This window comes from Portunus trituberculatus, chromosome 14, assembly GCF_017591435.1.
Source record: "Portunus trituberculatus isolate SZX2019 chromosome 14, ASM1759143v1, whole genome shotgun sequence".
NCBI lineage: Eukaryota > Metazoa > Arthropoda > Malacostraca > Decapoda > Portunidae > Portunus > Portunus trituberculatus.
This window is the reverse complement of record NC_059268.1, coordinates 12760935-12781683: the sequence shown is the minus strand read 5'-3', so window position 1 is coordinate 12781683 and position 20749 is coordinate 12760935. Positions and strand designations below refer to the sequence as shown.

At 38.3% G+C, this 20749-nt stretch overlaps 3 protein-coding genes across 5 annotated transcripts in view; 1 reads left to right on the top strand and 2 right to left on the bottom strand.

Moving 5' to 3' along the window:
* LOC123503467 (transient receptor potential channel pyrexia-like) overlaps positions 1 to 4416 on the top strand; it is a 30213-nt gene extending 25797 nt beyond the window's left edge. For all 3 annotated transcript variants that reach the window (XM_045253254.1, XM_045253253.1, XM_045253255.1), the window contains exon 5: positions 1 to 4416. This exon is cut by the window's left edge and continues 159 nt beyond it. In XM_045253254.1, the coding sequence (XP_045109189.1) occupies positions 1 to 2331 (2331 nt within the window). In that variant the 3' untranslated portion in view covers positions 2332 to 4416.
* Positions 4417 to 6885: 2469 nt separating this feature from the next.
* LOC123503470 (mitochondrial import inner membrane translocase subunit Tim21-like) lies at positions 6886 to 15050 on the bottom strand. Its single transcript, XM_045253257.1, has 6 exons — positions 14925 to 15050; positions 10680 to 10863; positions 9758 to 9873; positions 9147 to 9265; positions 8635 to 8734; positions 6886 to 7815 (listed from the first exon to the last, which is right to left on the bottom strand). The coding sequence occupies exons 2-6, from the start codon at positions 10843 to 10845 to the stop codon at positions 7672 to 7674; spliced, it is 645 nt and encodes a 214-aa protein (XP_045109192.1). The 5' UTR covers positions 10846 to 10863; positions 14925 to 15050; the 3' UTR covers positions 6886 to 7671.
* Positions 15051 to 15164: 114 nt separating this feature from the next.
* Positions 15165 to 19239, bottom strand: LOC123503469. The gene is made up of 4 exons (XM_045253256.1): positions 19025 to 19239; positions 17863 to 18021; positions 17535 to 17585; positions 15165 to 16650 (listed from the first exon to the last, which is right to left on the bottom strand). Exons 2-4 carry the CDS (start codon positions 17967 to 17969, stop codon positions 15180 to 15182), a joined length of 1629 nt encoding a protein of 542 aa, XP_045109191.1. The 5' UTR covers positions 17970 to 18021; positions 19025 to 19239; the 3' UTR covers positions 15165 to 15179.
* Positions 19240 to 20749: the final 1510 nt, after the last annotated feature.

Sequence of the window (20749 nt, the reverse complement as noted above, 5' to 3'; positions counted from 1 at the left end):
AATGAAGATTCTTACAAGGCTTGTCTTGATGTGCTTCTGTCTTGTAAGAGGATCAAAGTGGATGCCCTTGATAGCAGCAAGGCCTCACCCCTCTTCCTGGCTGCCACCAAAGGTTGGGAGTACATGGTGAGGAAGCTCATTAATATGGGAGCTAATATAAATGCAGCTGTGGGAAACAAAACTGCTTCTGATGTGATTAAAAAGAAGTTCAATGACTTGCTAGATACAATTGACTTTTCAGTAATTCAAAAACCAAAAAGATATTTCAGTGATGAACTCTATGATGCACTGATCAACACAGACTTACAGCTGTTTCAGGAAATTTTGAGTGAAATTGACAACTCAGAGGAAAAATCAAAGGTATCAGCACTGGAAGAAGACCATGGAGAATATACACTTCTGCAATATGCCTGTGACAATGGTCTGGCAGATTTTGTTGAAGAATTACTAAAACATGGAGCCAATGCAGCCAGGGTAGATGAAACCAGCCTCATGAGCCCTGTTTTGTATGCTGCAAGAAATGGTTACTACAAAATCCTGGAAATGCTTCTGAGAACCTTAAAAGAACAGAAAGAACTTGACAAAGGAGTCCTGAGACATAAAGATCTAAGAAAGGAAACTGTACTTCATAAAGTGATCAAGAGGGAGTATGCAACCAAACATGAAGGTGTGGACTACTACATGTGCCTTAAGCTGCTTCTTGAGAAAAGACGTTACTTAGACCTGGATGCACAAGATGAATTTGGCAACACTGCTTTACATTATGCAGTGCTTTGTGATGATCAGAGCTTTGTTCGCATTCTGCTGCTCAATGGCGCTCATCTAGGAATCAGGAATCAGTTTGGTACTTTAGCCATTACCCGTATTCAGGCATCTGTGCTTGAAGAGGTACTCAATGACTGCATCAAATACAAACACAATGTAGCAGACCGTGAGTTTGAAATCATCCTTCACTACAGCATGTTGGCTCCAGCTCAAACATCTCAGCAACCAGAAACTGAGTGTCTGAGGTTCCTGAGTGGTTCTCGTAAGCACCGGCACCTCTTGCTGCACCCAATCATTGACACTTTCCTTTTCCTTAAATGGCAAAGGATTCAAAAGTACTACTACTTCAATATTATTGCATATACAATTTTCTTAATACTCCTCACAGCTTACATACTCTTTTACCATGGAACTTTTGTACCAGCAACAGAGAATGGAATAAACAATGACACACAGAAACAAAATGTATCATCAGAGAATAGCAGTGATGCACCAGAGATGGAAATGTATGACCTTGCCCAAAAATATGTTTTCAAAGCTCTTATATTTATCTTTACTTTGTACATTGCAGTGAGAGAAGGCATTCAGTTCTATGTTTCTTGGAAGTTGTATGTCATACGACTGGAAAACTGGCTGGAAATTTCAATAGTTGTTCTCACCTGTACTGTACTTTTCATACCTATGAATGCTGTACATCAGCAGAGTCTTTGTGCCTGGCTGGTATTGTTCTCTTGGATAGAATTTGTGCTGCTGTTGGGACGTCACCCATATTTGTCCATTTACATAACCATGTTCACCACTGTCACTTTCAATTTTCTTAAATTCATCATCATGTTTTCCTTCATGATTATAGCCTTCAGTATCAGCTTTTATCTAGTTTTCCAGGTACATGACAGCTTCACAACATACTACCAATCTCTCCTTAAGACAATTGCCATGACCACTGGTGAAATAGAGTACACAGATTTGCCTCTTGCTGCTTTTCCAGTTTCATCACATTTACTGTTTGTTGTGTTTGTGTTCCTCATTGTCCTTGTTCTTATGAATCTTCTCAATGGTCTAGCTGTTAGTGACATTCAGCAGATCCAGCAGGAAGCTGAGATTGTCAGTTACAGCAGTAGGGTAGAGTTGGTCTCATACATTGAGTCTGTGTTTCTGGCCAGTCCCTTGCATCAGATTTTGCCAGGATCCCTCAGATGCTGTGAGGGAGGCGATGAGAAGGATGACTGTTATCTGAAAGCATGTATTGAGTCCCACAACCCAGCCATTAAACTTCTCAACTGGTTGGGTCGGCGTACCCTCATGTTCCAGACGTGTCTTCGTAATCCGTGGATATCTGTGTTCCCAAATCGAGGAAGGGACCGCTGGCACGTCTGTGACTGTCACAGCTTCCATTTGAAGGAGGCTCAAATTGAGGCTGCAAAGGACGTTGTGCTTGAGAAGGAACATGCCGTTGACACCCACCGTCTGTCTGGCCTTGAAAATCGCCTTGATGAAGTAATGGCAGCAATATCTTCTCTCACAGACAAAGTTAATAAACATGTCCTGTTGCCTTCCCCAGAGTGACCCAAGAAATCTTCAGATGCCCCTGTTGTAATCAGTGTGTAATTGTTGCCACAAGTCTAATTTCATTATAGCAAAGACTTTGATAAACACTGAGGAGCTATTTAAAGCAGCCATCTAGATAAATTTTTGCCTGAATATGTCACTTGTTCCTTGCAACTGTCTGAAAGGTTCATATTCAGTCTGGGTGACTTATATTCCAGAGCATAACTGTTCTTTTGTAGATCCAATGTGTTTATCACTGCTACTGGTAAAGTAATATGGACATATTGTCCTGCTTACTAATGAAAATTTTATTTCAGAAGTGCATTCTAACATAACTAGAATAACAATAACAGTATCATTGACAGGAAGGCTTTCCTTGGGTGGCATGTAAATTTATATATTCTATATCATACAGAACCCTTGTTTGAGCATATTATGGCTATATTTCCTCCTAATATTTATATTCAACATTACATACTATAGTTTTAAATGCAATAAAAAAGCTGGGTTGTTCTTTGGTGTATAGCCTACTGTAGCATTTATTTTGAAAGATAATGGTAATGTAGATTTAATTTGTCTTATTTGTAATTATATTTTTCCATTATTGGCATCAAGGCACACTTAAGATGTGACTTGTGGCGGTGTGGCATTTTTTTCCTCACTTAGGGGAATGACATACCCATGTTTTCTCTATTGTAATTGTTACACTTGACTTACTTGAGTTGCAATAGTTTAAGTTTGAACTCATCGGGCAACATGAAATCAAAGTAAGGCCCTGGCAGAACATGAATGTGGATCTTTCCACTTTTTGTGCTCACATGCCAATCACCCAATCATTGTCTCTCCTACTGAGACAAAGTTTGTTTTCTTTATTAGTGTACTTAATTAGCTATTGTACCTGGGAAATGTGATGGTCACCGGAAGTGCCACGGTCCATGGAACACAAAATATTTCACAAGGGAGAAGAGTAATAATTATAGGGGCTGTCTGTCTCCAGTTAGAATGAACTCATACTGGCTTGACAGTGGTGCATGTATCCTATTTAACAAACTAGCTTTTTGTATTCTGCAGAATCAGCTGTGATATTATTAAACTAAACAAACTGTGTGAATTTTACTTTTCATAGTCCCAATTACATAGCATATGATATACGTACTTATACACCATATTAAATGAAATTCACTTCAAAGTCCAGAATGAGTGTCAGATCAGGTAATGCCGTGCTGTATTGGGCTTACGTACAGTGGCTGTTGCTGCTTCATAGTACTGTGCTACACTGTTAGATAAAAGTTACTATGAATTAATGCAATGGCAGGATGGAAATCATGATTCAAATTTAAATTATGTATTGATTAAATTATAATTTTTCAGGTGCAAACTAAGCATAAATGTCTTCAGGAGAAAACAATTGTGTAAAACATAGATACCTGTACCTAATAATTTATAATGAGATTTCCATAAAAAACTGTTGTGTCATTATAAATAATACCTGATGCCATGTATAAAAACCTCTGATTATTTTGCTTCAGACTGAAGTCCACAAAGCATTATATTTTTATAAGTAAATTTTTTTCTGCAAAAATTTGTGAGGTAATGATTCTCTCCTATCATTAAGTCCTCTGAGTGAATACTGTTCATATTAAGTGTGTGCTTGCGGGAGGAGCTGGCTCATTGCTTTAGAATAATTATCTACTTTAATCCCCCAAAAAACAAACCCTTTTGTGTGGTACATTCAGTATGTTTGTTTGCTGACACTCAAATAATTTCACTCACACTGACACATAAACACATACAATGCTTACTAGCTCAATACTACTCTCCTTGCTTGTCACCTGAGAAGTTGAGGTTCATGCCATACTCAGAACACTGAAGATTTTCCACTGATGATGATCAGCCTATCATGGGCTCTCTATACTCTTTCTAAGCAGATATAGCTGGCAGTTCTAAGTCCAACATGAGTGGTTGTGTGCATGTGAGATACATCAACATAACCATGCTTAAATGCACACACTTTAGGCAGTGATTTTATATTCCATAAAATGAGATGCAGCAAAATTATTAAAATATTTTTGTGTTGTATGAATAAATAATTTGTTCATTATCTGGTGTTGTTTTATCTTTAGGGATTCAGGATATAAGAATGTGAATAGAGTGGTTACAATGTTGTCTATCACTATCCCATCTCAGACTGGTTGATGGAACAAATTGATTGTGATAACAATAGTATATAGGTATATATATATATATATATATATATATATATATATATATATATATATATATATATATATATATATATATATATATATATATATATATGAATTTAGAGATGGATATTCTGATTAGTTCATCTTAAGCTATGCGAGTTTTTTAATTACTTTTATATTACATACATCTTGATAAACAAATAATGGTTGTACTACTTATTAAGGTGTGTCTTGAATAGTGGTGCATTAGAAGCAAAGCAAATAAAAGAAAATAAGCAAGATGTTATCATTTAATTACCTTTAAAGTAAAGATAACCATTATGAAACATTGTTCAAGTTCTTAATATGAGAAAATATATGAAGTAGTAGCAGTAATTCTTCAAGTAAGCAAATGGAAAAATTAAAGAAAATATTTTTGTAGGATTTCAGATTCTGGAGTGGCTTCAAGATGAAAAGTTTGATGAAAACATGAATGAGACCGAGAGAAAAAAAGATGCATGGTTCTTATTTGAAGAATATTGTATTATTTGAAGAAAATTGTTTATACAAAACAACAGATCATAAAACTATAGAATTATAATGATATACAAGGTCTTCCAGCTTCTTATACAACTCTGGCATGCAATATGAATATAAAAATCCACTTCTTGGAGTGGTACTTAAATTTTCTCCTCAGGAAATCTGATGGCAGGCAGTGTTGAGCAAGGCAAAAGACATAACTAGGAATTTGATTGCAGAAAAGAGGAATCTTTCAGTGTTCATAAACTACAGCTGAATATTCCTGATGCATAATAAAGCCAGAAAATATATCTCAACATTTTCAAGGTAAGTTTTTGTGTAATATCAATCATATTTGTGAATGAATGAAATGACTTATTGTAATGTTAAATCACTGTCATTTAGCCATACCTAACTAATACAACTACAAACAGATTTATATTTAATGTAGAAAGTAGAGATGCACATTGACTTATGGACATCTGAGTTATAAACATATGGTGACATTAGCAAGAATCCCTGCAAGTCTGAATTCTACTACAGGTTCGTATTTGCAGTGTGCTTCCTGCTTATTACCACTTTTGTCTGTTATTATTATTATTATCATCATCATCATCATCATTATTATTATTATTATTATGAAAATCCATGAAAGGCTATCAGGAAAAAATCAGAAAATGTTATAGACACAAGCAGAGTTCCCCAATGAACAAATATGGATATGAAAATTAAAAAGGAATAATAAAAAATAGAGAGAAAAGAGGTGAAAATATGAAACAAGATGAATACATAACAAGATAAAAGGAAAGTGTTAACTTTTGCTTTAAATTTATCAATAGCAACTTCAGAAACAACCTCATCTGGAAGAACATTCACACTTTAGTCAGATTAAGGATATAAGTATGGGAAAACTGGTTGGATAAGCAAAAAACAGGCTGAAAGGCACACACACTGAATCACAAACTATGACGTGAATGGCAAACAGGCAGAAATTGACCGCTATGAAGAGGATGTTAATTTTTGTTAACAATTTCTAAAAATATAGTCAGAGCATGAACCATTCAATGATGATGAAGTTGCATATTGAGATTAGGCAAAAAAGAACTTTATTAAATTAAAAGAACGGTTTAAAAGCTTTAGATGAAATGCACCAGCCGACATCCAAACTGGACTCCATTACTCAAGAAAGGTAAATTGAAGAAGGAATTTAAAACAATCTATCATCACTAAAAATGGCCTGACATTTCTTCAATAAACCAGCCTTCTGAGAAATCAGAATATTTATCCTAATATGATTCTCAAAAGTCAATTTGGAATCTAAAGTTACTCCAAGCAGTTTTAAGGAAACAAAAGAATTGATTACTTGCTTATAAATTATGATATCAGAATGAAGGGGAACTGAGTGTCCTTGAACAAATTAAAATTATACTGTTGGTTTTGGCAAGATTTAAGTTCATACCCCAATGCTGCTACTCATGTTAAATAGCAGCATAGCAAAGGAGAGGTACTATGTTGTTCATACTCAACACTTAACCTGCTATAGTGTTTTTTTATTTGGGTGTGATATCAACCCTCAAGAAAAAAAATACACTCCACACAGATTGGAACATACAAGCAGGAACATACAACAGGAATAAGAGAATTCAGTAGTGACCATTCCTTTGAAAAAACCTTCTGGAATAGTTGTCAGAAATGGAAAGACAGCTAGAAGCAGATGAGACTGTCATGACTCTTCTGTTCTTTCCCTTGTTCAAGGGAAATTAAAGCTTCCATTTAAGCTCCCATGATTTAGCTTGGCTGTCAAGAGCAATTTCTTAATTCTCACATCATAGCACAGGAAATACATGTACTCAACAAAATAATCATATACAAAGTAATATTTTTATTTGAACCACAAATTGTACAAGAATTTTTGACCTTCTATATTACTTATGTACAATATGACTGTACAGACTCCAAACTCTGTAAGGTGCCTTGAAGAGTTCCAATGATAAGCAACCCTATCCTGTACTTCCTCCCAACTTTATCTTTCATGATATCCATCAGTCATCACCACTGTTTCCCTACTAATATAATTTATCATGTTCTCTTCCTTAATTTCTTTCAAGCTTTACAACACATCTTAACCACACAGGACAGCATGTGTTAATGTTTCACATGCCTCTTCTTTTTTTAGAGTCCCAGCAATTCAGACTCATCGCTTAAATTACTGTGTTTGTCTTTAACCAGTGAGTAAATATCAAACCAATGCAACAACACAACCACATGTCCCCATCACTAAAAAAAACGTGACATGGGGAGAAGAGCAATAAGCAATACAACTCCTGTATCACTCTTAGCTAAGCAATATTATAACTACAATATAAACCACAAAACTCTTAGACTAGACAATACTTGTATAAATATCTGATAGACAATATGGAAATGCCAGTACTATGAATCAGAAAATTCAATACTCTGTTAACAAAACAGAAACACAAACACCACATCCTTGCGATTTTCAATTTATTACATCAAACTGGTTATAATTTTAGAAATTAAGTGTGTTGTATTGCCCCACATTTAAGTTATGAATCATCTGTATGAAACAACTATTCTTTAAGTATATTAATATAAATTCATGGGACAATTCTGAGCAACAGTAAAGGCACCATCAAGAATGGAGTGGAACAGGGGAATCTGGAGCCTCACCTGATGACCCAAAGATAGTCTCCCGGTTATCCTCAATAACAATCACTTCATAAGGGTATGAGTCAAGCTGCACATACAGGTACCGGAAGTCCCAACCATGAGCAGTCTGCTTGGAGAGAGAGAGAGAGAGAGAGAGAGAGAGAGAGAGAGAGAGAGAGAGAGAGAGAGAGAGAGAGAGAGAGAGAGAGAGAGAGAGAGAGAGAGAGAGAGAGAGAGAGAGAGAGAGAGAGAGAGAGAGAGAGAGAGAGAGAGAGAGAGAGAGAGAGAGTACATTTGAATATCTATACATTTATTTATAGTCCGTAACAAACCATTACAAGTAATGAATAGTAATGTGAAAGAAATAAGACCCACCTTTTTTTTAAGCCAAGTCTTTTCATGCATAACTTAAATTCAATATAAAAAGTTATTGTTAAGGACAGTCAGGCTGCCCTTAATGTACAATATTTTAATGGGGAATGTGTCTAGTACCGGGTGTCAATTAATATCCAAGTCATATCCCACTGTGGAGATTTTAAAGCTTTATGTGGGAATAAACAATAACTTTCTCCCTCACTGTGTGTGCCTGGCACAGGTGAGGAATGTTAGTTTGTTTCTTCATAATTTGTGGTCTTCATTATTCATTAATCAAACTGAATTTAAAGTTTTGCTTACATAAATACAGATATATTTCTCATGCAATGGGGCATATATCTTTGAAGAGAATACTTCTTTGTCATGTTATATATCATTTACATTTCACTCTAAATGTCTTTTATTAATTTTCTCATGTAAATTGATAGATTGTATCCTTAATAATATGTACTACTACTTGATATTATCAAAATGGAAAACAGATTCATACTAAATCAATAATCCACTATTAATGATATGAATAATCTTTTGATACTCTTTGATACAATTAAGAGAAACTGGCATCACTAACCTGCCGAGCATCCAGATTAACAGTTGCTGTCCTCCTCTGGCCTTTGAGGTGAAACTTAATGCGGTAGCCCTTGCAGCCTTCTACCTCATAGCCCATGTGACTGTAAGATTCATACCACATTTACTGCTTGATGTACTTTAGAGAATGTGTATAACTACCATGTAATTTTGTCACTGCTCTCACTACTATTCATGTTAGCCATTAAAACATATTGAATATTATATGGTTAAGGGAACATCACACTGTTTCCTACTTATCAGTATACTGTTACTGTTTTATTGATATGTAAATCATAATCCTCACTCATACTCAGTTCCACAGCTTGTTAAGTTACAGAAGTAATCTTTACATGAATATGATACTTAATACAGTTAGTTGCACTTATGAAAAATTACCAAATATGTATACCTACCATATCTAATACCTAAGCAAAGTTACTGACCTTTGTTATTTGTTAATGATATTGCTGATACAGTACAGTACATAACCAGTCAATTGCTTTATGACCTAACCTCACATGCTGTCGGCGGCCCCTGCGGCTCTCCTCCCCATATCCTTTGATGGAGTCACCCAGGAAGTCGACAACTCTTGGATGGGCACTGCACTTCTCCAGAGCTGCACCGTACACAGTCTACAAACATACTATGGCTTAGGGCCTGGGTGAAACAAGTCTTATCAAAGTCTCATTTATCCAGCTGTGGTTTATGGGAGGAAGAGTCTATGCTCATGTTATCTTGTCTCATCATTTACTATTATCCAATCTCTCCTTATAATCATGTACTGTCTGTCCTATGTGTACTTTCATGTTTTCATCTATGGAAACACAGAAAGCAAGAATGCATTAAAAAAAAATCAAAACAATGAATAATAATGATAACTTGATATTTTTCTATTTCTGTAGTTATTATCTCCTTTCAACAGTGTAGGCCAAATAATGGGTATAATTACACATTTCATGGAACAAAGACAAGCCAAATAATACAATTAATCATTTCTTTCAATGAACATAGACAAACAACAAGTCAAATAATACACATAATCATCTCTTTCAATGAACACAGACAAACAACAAGTCAAATAATACACAAAATTATCTCTTTCAATGAACACAGACAGTCATTACCTGAGGAGAAAAAGAGGAGAGAAGTTCTTTACAGACAGTGTAGATCATAAGACCAGTGACCCCAATGCCAACAAGAATCACAGCTGTGTAGGAGGTGGTACGTGTTGCTTCCCGAGCTGTGATAACAGTACTAATTACTTAATGTGTTGTCAGGGTAAATAAAATAATCTCTTTTCTGCAATCTTTGCACTGAACTCTTCCTTTTACAATCATTATTATTATTCTATTGTTCCTCATACACACATAATCAGAAAGCAACAGTTGAACCATTTAGAGTAATAAGCCATCATGATTGAGTGAAATATTTAAAGCAGTCTTAAATAGTTTGTAGAATTCCAATGAGGAAAACAAATGAACATAAATCATGAGGTCATCTGGAAGGATCTAAAATGCAAAGAGCATTAGGGATAACTGCATAAATTGAGCTGTTTGGAAACCTGCAATTAGGCAATAAAGGTAGATTCATGTCAGCAACCGGATCACTACACTGAAACCCTGAGATTTTATCTGTGGTTGTGAACTTGGCAGTTATGAGACACTGGGAGATCATCATGTCAGTGCTTACTTTCAACAACATAATGACAATTGGGTCCAGTAGTTTTTGATCACAATTAGTTGATATAAAGAAAAGTGATCATGTTATGCAAGTCACGTCTACATACACTGCAAAAGTTTAATTCATATTTACAACTCAATTCAGATATCATTGTGAAGAAAAAGTTACACAAGAATTCCTGTGGTCCACTCATCTGACACTGAAAAAATAGCATGTATTGGTAACACAGATATTACAAGATTCATGGTCTAACAATTCAATCTATCAAATAAAAATAATATCAACTTTCCTAAAGAACAGAAAAACACAACAAAATACTAATTCTCATGATGCAGTTAAGATTTCCAATGCATAACAATTACATACCTTTGTGTGTGAATCCTCCATCTTGCTGGGATCTCACTTCTTTAGATACACTTTTGTTTCTTGCTACATGTTGACTTAAAGAAAGAGTCCGCACATTCCACGTGTGACCCACATGCAATCGTAAGGCCACACACTTACGGCACAATTCCCGAGACACCAACAGCATGGTCAGCTATTCTTGGGTCTGTAAATGAAGAAAAGAGGGTCTACATGAAGAATATCAGCATGATAATAATAAAAGACCCATTTCTTTGGTTTTATTACAGTGAAATAATACCACAACTCAATAATGAATCTTCATATGAGGAGAACTACATGGTTTATAATTTACTACTACTGTAACTAGTACAAATTGGCATATGAAGGAAAACCCTAACTTATCAGCTGCAGCAATCTGGAGAGGATAATTGTTGTAACTTCTTATATTTTAGCTACGCCAGTCTTCACAATAAAGAGTTTGGCAGTCACGGACAATTGGGCTTTTGGGTAGTTCAGCCTCTGCTTGCCTGTTGGTATGAGTCGCCAGTTTGTGAAAAATTAGGCTTTCAGCTTGGCTAAGTCTGTGGCCTGTTGGTATGAATTGCTAGATATGCATTTCTGTTGCAGTGCTATCACATCAGATGAGTGAGGATACTGCTATACTGAAGGGGAGAGAGTATCAGCTAATGCAATTATACACAACCTCTTCTCTTTTCTAATCTTTTAATTTACCTACTCATCTAATTCATTCTTCTTTATTCTTACTCAAATATTCCCACCACAATCTTTCCCACATAATTACATTCTCTTCCACTTTCCATCATGCACACACACACACACACACACAGCTACACGGCCCGGTAGCTCAGTGGTTAGATTGCTGGTTTCACAAGCCAGATGACCGGGGTTCGATTCCCCGGCTGGGTGGAGATATTTGGGTGTGTCTCCTTTCACGTGTAGCCCCTGTTCACCTAGCAGTGAGTAGGTACGGGATGTAAAAATCGAGGAGTTGTGACCTTGTTGTCCCGGTGTGTTGTGTGTGCCTGGTCTCAGACCTATCCCAAGATCGGAAATAATGAGCTCTGAGCTCGTTCCGTACGGTAACATCTGGCTGTCTCGTCATAGACTACAGCAGATCAAACAGTGAATTACACACACATACATACATACACACACACACACACACACAAACAAAGAGATTATAGCAGTAAAAAGTGTACACAAATTTAAGGAAAAGTTGGATAAATGTAGATATGAAAGCAGGTCACTATGAGCCCTACTAGGTAAAATAGGTAAATAAACACACATAGACAGACAGACAGACAGACAGACAGACACACACACACACACACACACACACACATCATGTAGTGTGGTAGTCAGCACACTCAGCTCACATACAAGAAGGCCAGAGTTCGAGTCCCAGGTGTGGTGAGGCAAATGGGCTTAATGTGTAGCCCCTGTACAATTAGCAGCAAGTAAGTATGGAATGTAATTTGAGGGATTGTCGCTTCGCTATCCCAGTGTGTAGTGTATGGTGTGGTCTCAGTCCTATATGAAGATTGGTCAATATAAGCTCTGAGCTCTTTCCATAGGGGAAAGGTTGGCTGGATGACCAGCAGATGACCATGGTGAATTACACATACTAACAGTGACCATCTTATGATCATATCTGTAGCCTGGGAGAGAGGGAGAGGGAGAGAGAGAGAGAGAGAGAGAGAGAGAGAGAGAGAGAGAGAGAGAGAGAGAGAGAGAGAGAGAGAGAGAATTTCATATTTAAAAAATTTTATTAGGTGGCTTACATTTACATGTAAAGGTGATAATATATATATATATATATATATATATATATATATATATATATATATATATATATATATATATATATATATATATATATCTTGATACACTGAACCTTGGCTCTTTTATTGACCTGTGGTTTAGGCATCTTGTCAATTGTTAGTACAAGTAGATGGGTACTACACTTGTAACATATCCATATTGATGACAAATACCTTGATCAGAGTAGTACAGAGATAATAATAAAAAAATAATGACAATAATAATAATAATAATAATAATAATAATAATAATAATAATAATAATAATAATAATAATAATAATAATAATAATAATAATAATAATAATAATAATAATAGTAAAAATAATATTTTGAAACAATAACAATGATGGCAATAATAATAGAAGCAATAATAGCAATACCAAAATATAATAATAATAATAATAATAATAATAATAATAAAATAATAATAATAATCATAATAATAATAATAATAATAATAATAATAATAACAACAATAATAACAATAGTAAAGACAATAATACATAATAGAAGTATTAAAGTACATTACTGAAACTGAAGAGACAAAAATTGGGTTAATCCAGAAATTACATCTAACATACACACACGAAACCTACACATCACAAAGACTCAGTAACCTTGCCATAAATGTAAAAAATTGGGGGCAGGCATCTAATACAGCTGTAATAGCACTCGAGTGTGGAAAAATTTGACATTTTCTAAGCACAGCAAGCTCTGCACCAGTCAAAAGTTAACACTGAAATGATTTTCTTGTGTTTTTAACTGGGATTTGTCCATAGTGGCATAACAAAATTTCATGGTATCTGTGGAGCTGATCCCTCCAATCATGCGCTGCTATTCATGAGGCCATGATAGGTTCAGTTATACTTTCAATTTGTTTACAGACACATCAGGTGTTAATATAGCTATGATAGGTTAGTGTTATGCCAGGAAGAACCTGGAAAGGTCTCAGGAAAACTAAACAGGAATTGCATCACCCATGGGGTGGCTGGTGGAGCTTTCCTTGGCTCTCTGCTGCTGGTGGGTGGAGCCTAGTCAAGCATTGTTTGGATATGGGTTAATCTTGTATTGTATATTGTAGAACTGTGGCTTTTATGTTATGTGACAAAGATGATCAAGGAGATTATGTAATGTAGTACAGTTGTACTACATTACAGTTGTACATATGTAACAGATATTGTACAAAAGGAGGTAGTGAGCCTACACAAGTTGGTATTAAATAGGAAGAGTCTGGAGATTAGTGGGCATGTAGGAAGGAGAAGAGTCAGAGAAGAGTTAGTGAGAAGAAGAGTAGTAAAAGCAGAAACAATGTTGGACTCACTGCTGTTGTATCCAGTTCACTTGCATGAGGAATTAAACTTCACAAGTTCTGCCCAGTGAATCCTTCTCCATTCGGTGATGACGCTAAAGTATATGAACCCTGAGATGAAGTCATGCACAGACACGTCCAGAGTAACATTAGGTTAAAAAAAAAACTCGGAATGTCAAGTGAAATTCCCGTAGGATTTTTGGCACTGTCCCCGAGAAACCATCCCGCACGCTCGCCTTGATTCCCGGCTCCCACTTTGCAGCTCCTCCACCCAGCTGATTTGACGTCAAATATATATTGAAGCACGCAATTGGTCAGAGAGAGAGAGAGAGAGAGAGAGAGAGAGAGAGAGAGAGAGAGAGAGAGAGAGAGAGAGAAATATGGCAACGAATAAGGCAGCGTTTCTCAACCTTTTTACCCTTGCGTAACCCTTAAAATACATGTCTCAAGGAACTCCTGCGTAAAAAAAACAAAATTATATACCATATATGTCTCATTTTATGTGACATCAAATCAGCAGGGTGGAAGAGCTGCGAAGGGGGAACCGGGAATGGAGGCAAGTGCACAGGACAGTTTCTCGGGGACAGTGCCAGATTTCCATCACTCATATTTTGCAGATCTCTCATCCCCCTAAAAAATCCTGATTCCCCATATGATCCCAAGCTTGTTTAGGGGTTGAGATAGAGGATATTATGTCGGGAGAGAGAGAGAGAGAGAGAGAGAGAGAGAGAGAGAGAGAGAGAGAGAGAGAGATGAGTATATAAGTGCATAACTCCATGCAGCTGCTCATGCGTACCAGCAGGCCGCAGCCCACACTGGTTACGTTAACTGGCAGTCAGTACCATCTGGTGTGACACTAACCTGGCTTGCCCAAAGTTATTAACACAACAACAGATATATATATATATATATATATATATATATATATATATATATATATATATATATATATATATATATAAGAGGCATTTCATACCGACAAGCCTTGAGGTCAACTTGCCCGAAACAGCAATTCTCCAGTCCACGAGTGTCCATTGGAAATTAAATGCTTTCATTTCTCAAGCTCAGACAATAAAAAGCTCTTGAATAATAGGAAACGGTGAGATATACATACGTGCCACTGATCAATCACATGCAGTCACAGTGATCGTGAAATGGGAGTTCCACTTCACCGATTGGTGGACGGTGGTTCAGTGTTTTGTTTTGCTTCCTTCTCAGCGGTCCGAATGATCTTGATCTTTATTAATATGTCAAGTATAAGTTTGTGTGGAAATACTCCTGCTAACAGGTAGATACATCTTTGAAAAGACAACTCCACCGAACAACTCGATTTGCAACCTGTCGACTATAGTTTAGCGCTTTATAGGATCTATGGGGGCCCATGTCCCTTTGTTTGAGTTATGCGCCATCTTCCCTGCAGGAATCCGAGGTGTTGTAGGGTGCTGAGGGTTCCGTGCAGCAGAGGCTCCTTATATCTAAGGATATCATCGCCCAGGACGGTGTCGTTCTCGAACTTGTGACACATCTTCCTAAGCTCCGCCACGCACGAAACACGATAATGTTGAAGGTGAGCCACCTCTATTGGTATGCGGTAGTGGGGACACTTGGATGTTAAGCAGGAAAAAGGGAAGTGGTTGTGCAGCGTCAGTACCACCTGAGGATCATGAAAAGCTTTGATGTAACTTGTTGGTCCTGTGTACTTGGCAGAGCGGTACAGGTGTTGTAACATGTGCATGAAACGAGGTACGTCCATCGCCCACCCATGCTTTTTTTGCATTGGATCCAAAAAATACACATTACGTGCGTAGTAAGAGGCGTAAGGATGATTTTCTCCCGACATGGCCTGCGGCGCCACTTCTTCCAGCAGCTCCTTCCAGTTTGGGACTGTTCTGGGCATGATGACTTCATCTGTATCAGTCAGTGTGATGAACTTATAAATGTTCATATTTCTATACAAACAGTCATTGTACGGAATCACTTCATTTTGCCGCTTGTGTGTAATTTTCTTATCAATATACTTCTTGAGGAGCCCACGAAAGTTGGGTTGCTCACCTGGAAGCGTCAAACCCTTCAGATCAACTTTACCTTGAGATTCGTAAAATTTTAAAACTTTGGTAACATTTGGATGGATTTGCAAGTTGTAGAGAAAGACCTTGTCTACCCCTAACAGGAAATGAAGCTCCAACCACTCCACTAATTTGACACTCAAGTCATCGGAAAAAGCTATTCCCTTTACACATACGGCAAAATTTTTTTTCTTTCCATCTGGTGGAAGATTGTGAACCACTCGCAGGTTGTTGGTGGCTCGGTCGCAGCTTCCTTCCACTAGTGAGACCGACTGCGGAACTCGGTGCCTGTGTGATTCAGGAATGACGCACTGCAACAAGTATGGTTGCAGGATGCCGTTCCTATAGTTGCCCCAGTCATGGACCCAAATATACCGGTATTCGACCACTTTAGCCACTACAGGAGTACCCTGGCCTTCATACCACAGTTGGCAGTGAGTCTTGACGGCAGGTTTGATTCGGTCTGCCATGCCAAGAATGCGTACAGACGGTCCTGGCTCAGTGAGGGTGCGGTTATCGAAGAAGGCACTGTATAAGTAAAACGTTCCATCGCTAGAGCGTAAGACTTGCCAGTAGAAGTTATTGAAAGATAAGTCAACGAGGGCAGGATATTTGCCACATTTACTGGGCAGATACGGACGTTTCTCAATGCCATAGGATAGCGGGAGGTTGTAAACTTGAGCCACCACGTCATGCAGTTGTTCCCCCGTGCTGTTGTCCAGCCTGGCTCTCAGGTAAAGCAGCTCCCCGAGTCCTGACGATTTGTTGGAGGTTCTGTTGGAGAGGGGATATGATAGACTGTATTTTCTTTCTATATATGCTTGTGCACTATGAGGTGATAATAACCAGAATGGTATCGTTTTAGGTTTTCCACCTATAGCAGACATGCAGTGTCCAAGACACCTCTGATCTGGTGGATCCAAAGGCGGTACAAGAGTAATGGCGGAGCGGATAAGGAGACAAGATTGTGATGGGACTAATCCAGAGGAGACAATAACAAGGCCATGTGAAATATTAAAGTTGAAGGTTGGTTACTTAAAGCTAAAAAACTGAAGCTAGGCTACATATCTAGTTGTCAACATTAAAATATCGTTGTGAAAAAGTCTCAGCATTAGGAAGTCAAATAATCAAGTAATCTTACATACTTGAAGTTAGGGTGAGAAACACAGGCCTTGCCAAATTGTAGAAAATTCTGAAGACGCAAATCAAGAGTCTGGGCACGAGAGCAAGCTATATAATCACGTAGGTACTGTTGCTTTTAGACTCAATAGCCAATTTTGATTTAGAATAAAGGATAAAGAAAGTAATAGGAAACAGGAAAGATCTGTTGTAAGCAGGCTCATATCATCGGCCTTCGGTGAAGAAGATAATATGAAGTTTGGTGAACATGATAATCCACATTATTATAGTTAGATGTAAGACTGTGAATGGTGCAGAAATTGATATGGAGAGACTTAAAAAGAGATATATAGCACCTGTAGTCTGTAGTGTTTGGAACTTGAAAAGAAAAAAAGATTAGAAGGATTTATGGATGGGAAGGATAGTTAATTAGAATTGGATAAGTAGCGTGTGCTTCGTACAGGGACTGCTTGATGGTTTCTAGCAGCTTCCCTTACTTTCATATGTTCTTGTGAAATGCCATAAGGCGCGGTACATACTCGTTCAAGGACAGCAGTAACTGGTTGTCCACGCCAGACATCATCTGCAACCTGAGGAAAAGTGTATAAGTACGTCAGCATCGTAATTCATCCAGAGAAGAGATATAGGCATTTTTTCATGTTTATATTTTGTTTTAGAATCCTGCTCGTGTCTGATATACTAGTTGAAAAATGATGAACAATCGATGAAATGTAATATTGAATATCCTGGTTTCTTGAGCGGAAGCCAAGGCTTTCATTGTGAATAAATCTCGTTAAGGACATTTCTGTAAATGAGAGAAGTGAAGTTTTTATTTATTTTTTTTTAATCGGTATATAAAGAACTTACATAAAGATAAGGAAGATGAAACAGACAAAGAAAATGGTGCAGCGTTTCTGTCTAGACGAGGGATAAATTATTTTCCGTAGCACACTACGTGAAAAATCTTGCGACATGATGGCGCACTGCTTGAGTCTATCCCACTCTTCACTCAGCCTTTGTGTGCATCTAAAAAGCAAGAATGAATAAATAAATAAATGAGACACATCGCCAGCTTCATGTTGCTGCATTCGTATAGTGTATTCTTATCTGTGGCATCGTTCATATCCATCCAAATCTACATTATAATATTGCAGAGGTAGATTGTTTGAGTGTATGTTCGTTTGTTTCTCTCTCTCTCTCTCTCTCTCTCTCTCTCTCTCTCTCTCTCTCTCTCTCTCTCTCTCTCTCTCTCTCTCTCTCTCTCTCTCTCTCTCTCTCTCTCTCTCTCTCTCTCTCTCTCTCTCTGTGTGTGTGTGTGTGTGTGTGTGTGTGTGTGTGTGTGTGTGTGTGTGTATTTACCTAGTTGTATTTACCTAGTTGTAGTTTTAGAGGGCCTGGGCTTTATGCTCGTGTGGCCCCGTCTCCATATCTACACTTATCCAATTTTTCTTTAAAACTATGCACACTCTTTGCTGATACCACTTCCTCACTCAAACTGTTCCAAGTCTCAACACATCTTTGCGGGAAACTAAATTTTTTAACATCTCTCAGACATCTTCCTTTCCTCAGTTTCTTACTATGCGATCTTGTGCTTCTAATGTCATATTCTTCTCTCAGGATTAGTTTCTCATTATCCACTTGATCCATTTCGTTAATCAATTTATATACTTGTATCAGATCCCCTCTCTCTCTTCTGTGTTCCAGGGTTGGTAGATCCATAGCTTTTAGTGCTGTGTGTGTGTGTGTGTGTGTGTGTGTGTGTGTGTGTGTGTGTGTGTGTGTGTGTGTGTGTGTGTGTGTGTGTGTGTGTGTGTGTGTGTGTGTGTGTGTGTGTGTGTGTGTGTGTGTGTGTGTGTGTGTGTGTGTGTGTGTGTGTATTCGTGCGTGCATGCGTGTGTGAATGGCGTTAATGAAGTGTTTGCTATCTGACCAAGGACGGCACTCATTCAGACAGATGAATGCCAATTCGAGGTCTCAATCTACGCGATATAATAATCAGTCTGACAAAGCACAAACGAGTACAACGCACCCGAAAACTCTGCAGTAGGAGAAATGATGGATGGGAGATCTTCATAGATATGCAGGAAAGGGAGGATTTACCGAGGCGTCACTCTGAGTTCATGAGGAAAGCGATGTGCTGCAAAAAAGCACGTTCTGGAAGCGTCTTCCTCCTTAGCGTTGTGGGAGTGGAATGATCGTCGACAGGTGCGCGACCGCGATGCAAGAGACGCTCACAGCTGTCAATGTTGTGCGCCAAAGATACAAGGCTGCACTGTATGCGACTGTATATATATATGTGTACCTTTGTGAGGAGGACTCTGTAAGCTGCCAATCAAACAAACCGAAATATTATTATTACACACACACACACACACACACACACACACACACACACACACACACACACACACCGCATCGAGTAGTGTTGTGGTTAGCACACTCGGCTCAACTGAGAAAGCCTGCATGGGTTCGAGTCCTGGGCTCAGCGAGGCACTTGGGCGAGCCTCTTATGTATCCCCTGTTCACGTAGCAGCAAGTAGGTAAACGGGATGTAAACCGAGGGATTGTGCCCGTGCTGTCGTACTGTTCCGGTGTGTGGTGTATGCTGTGGACTCAGCCCTGCATTCAGAAGCGCTTTGCTTTCTCATCATCACCGCTTTTCAGGGGCTCCAGTTGAAGATACTCGTGCTTTATAAGAGTATTTGTATGGTTCTGGTGATAGATTGGAAAGATTTCTGGTTTCTTAAAAGTGCAGCTGTTTTGAAAAACCGGTTAGTTGTCTTTGTGGCCTTGAAAAATTATGGTAGTGAGAGGAAAAGGCGTATCTGAAATATGGACCTCAATCATACCCGAAGATCAACCAGTATGAGCTCTGAGTTCTTTCCGTTAGGTAACGGGTGATCAGAAGACGACCGTGGTAAATTACGCCACACACACACACACACACACACACACACACACACACACACACACACCGGTAGCTCAGTGGTTAGAGCGCTGGCTTCACAAGCCAGAGGACCGGGGTTCGATTCCCCGGCCGGGTGGAGATATTTGGGTGTGTCTCCTTTCACGTGTAGCCCCTGTTCACCTAGCAGTGAGTAGGTACGGGATGTAAATCGAGGAGTTGTGACCTTGTTGTCCCGGTGTGTAGTGTGTGCCTGGTCTCCGAAGATCGGAAATAATGAGCTCTGAGCTCGTTCCGTAGGGTAACGTCTGGCTGTCTCGTCAGAGACTGCAGCAGATCAAACAGTGAAACACACATTGCTATTCTTGGTGCCACTGTTGCTTCTGATACTCCTGCTGTTGTTGATGGTGCCGATGCTGTTCCTAGCGTTCATTCTGCTGGTGCTGCTTCTGACGAGGGTGTTGCTGGTGTGAGTGTTGCTGGGGATGTTTTGCTAGTGATGTTAAAAAACCTGCTGCTTCTGTTGCTGTGTTTAGTGGTGATGGTGCCGTTGCTGGTGGTGGTGTTAATATTATTGATGCTACTGGTGCCTGTGCTGTTGGTTTTGATATGTTTTTTGTTATTGTTACTGTTGGTGTTGATATGTTACTGTTACTGTTGCTGCTGCTCCTGCTGCTGGTGCTGCTGTTTTTATTGTTATTGTGATTGGCAAAGGTGGTGAAGGGAAGCTTTGTGACGTGGCTACCACCTGCTGCACACACACCTGTGCTTTCTTGTTTTTTTTTCTTTAACAATAAAACTTGCACGAATAGACAAATAAATAAATAAATGAATAAGTAAATGAGTAAG

Coding starts and splice junctions, on each gene's coding strand:
- LOC123503470 (XM_045253257.1), bottom strand. CDS start 10,845: ATGCTGTTGGTGTCTCGGGAATTGTGCCGTAAGTGTGTGGCCTTACGA. Junction 9,266..9,757: donor TCTCCTCTTTTTCTCCTCAG/GTAATGACTGTC, acceptor GTATGTTTGTAG/ACTGTGTACGGTGCAGCTCT. Junction 8,735..9,146: donor GGCCGCCGACAGCATGTGAG/GTTAGGTCATAA, acceptor TGAATCTTACAG/TCACATGGGCTATGAGGTAG.
- LOC123503469 (XM_045253256.1), bottom strand. CDS start 17,969: ATGTCGCAAGATTTTTCACGTAGTGTGCTACGGAAAATAATTTATCCC. Junction 17,586..17,862: donor TTCATCTTCCTTATCTTTAT/GTAAGTTCTTTA, acceptor ACTTTTCCTCAG/GTTGCAGATGATGTCTGGCG. Junction 16,651..17,534: donor TTACTGCTGTCCTTGAACGA/GTATGTACCGCG, acceptor CCTCTCCAACAG/AACCTCCAACAAATCGTCAG.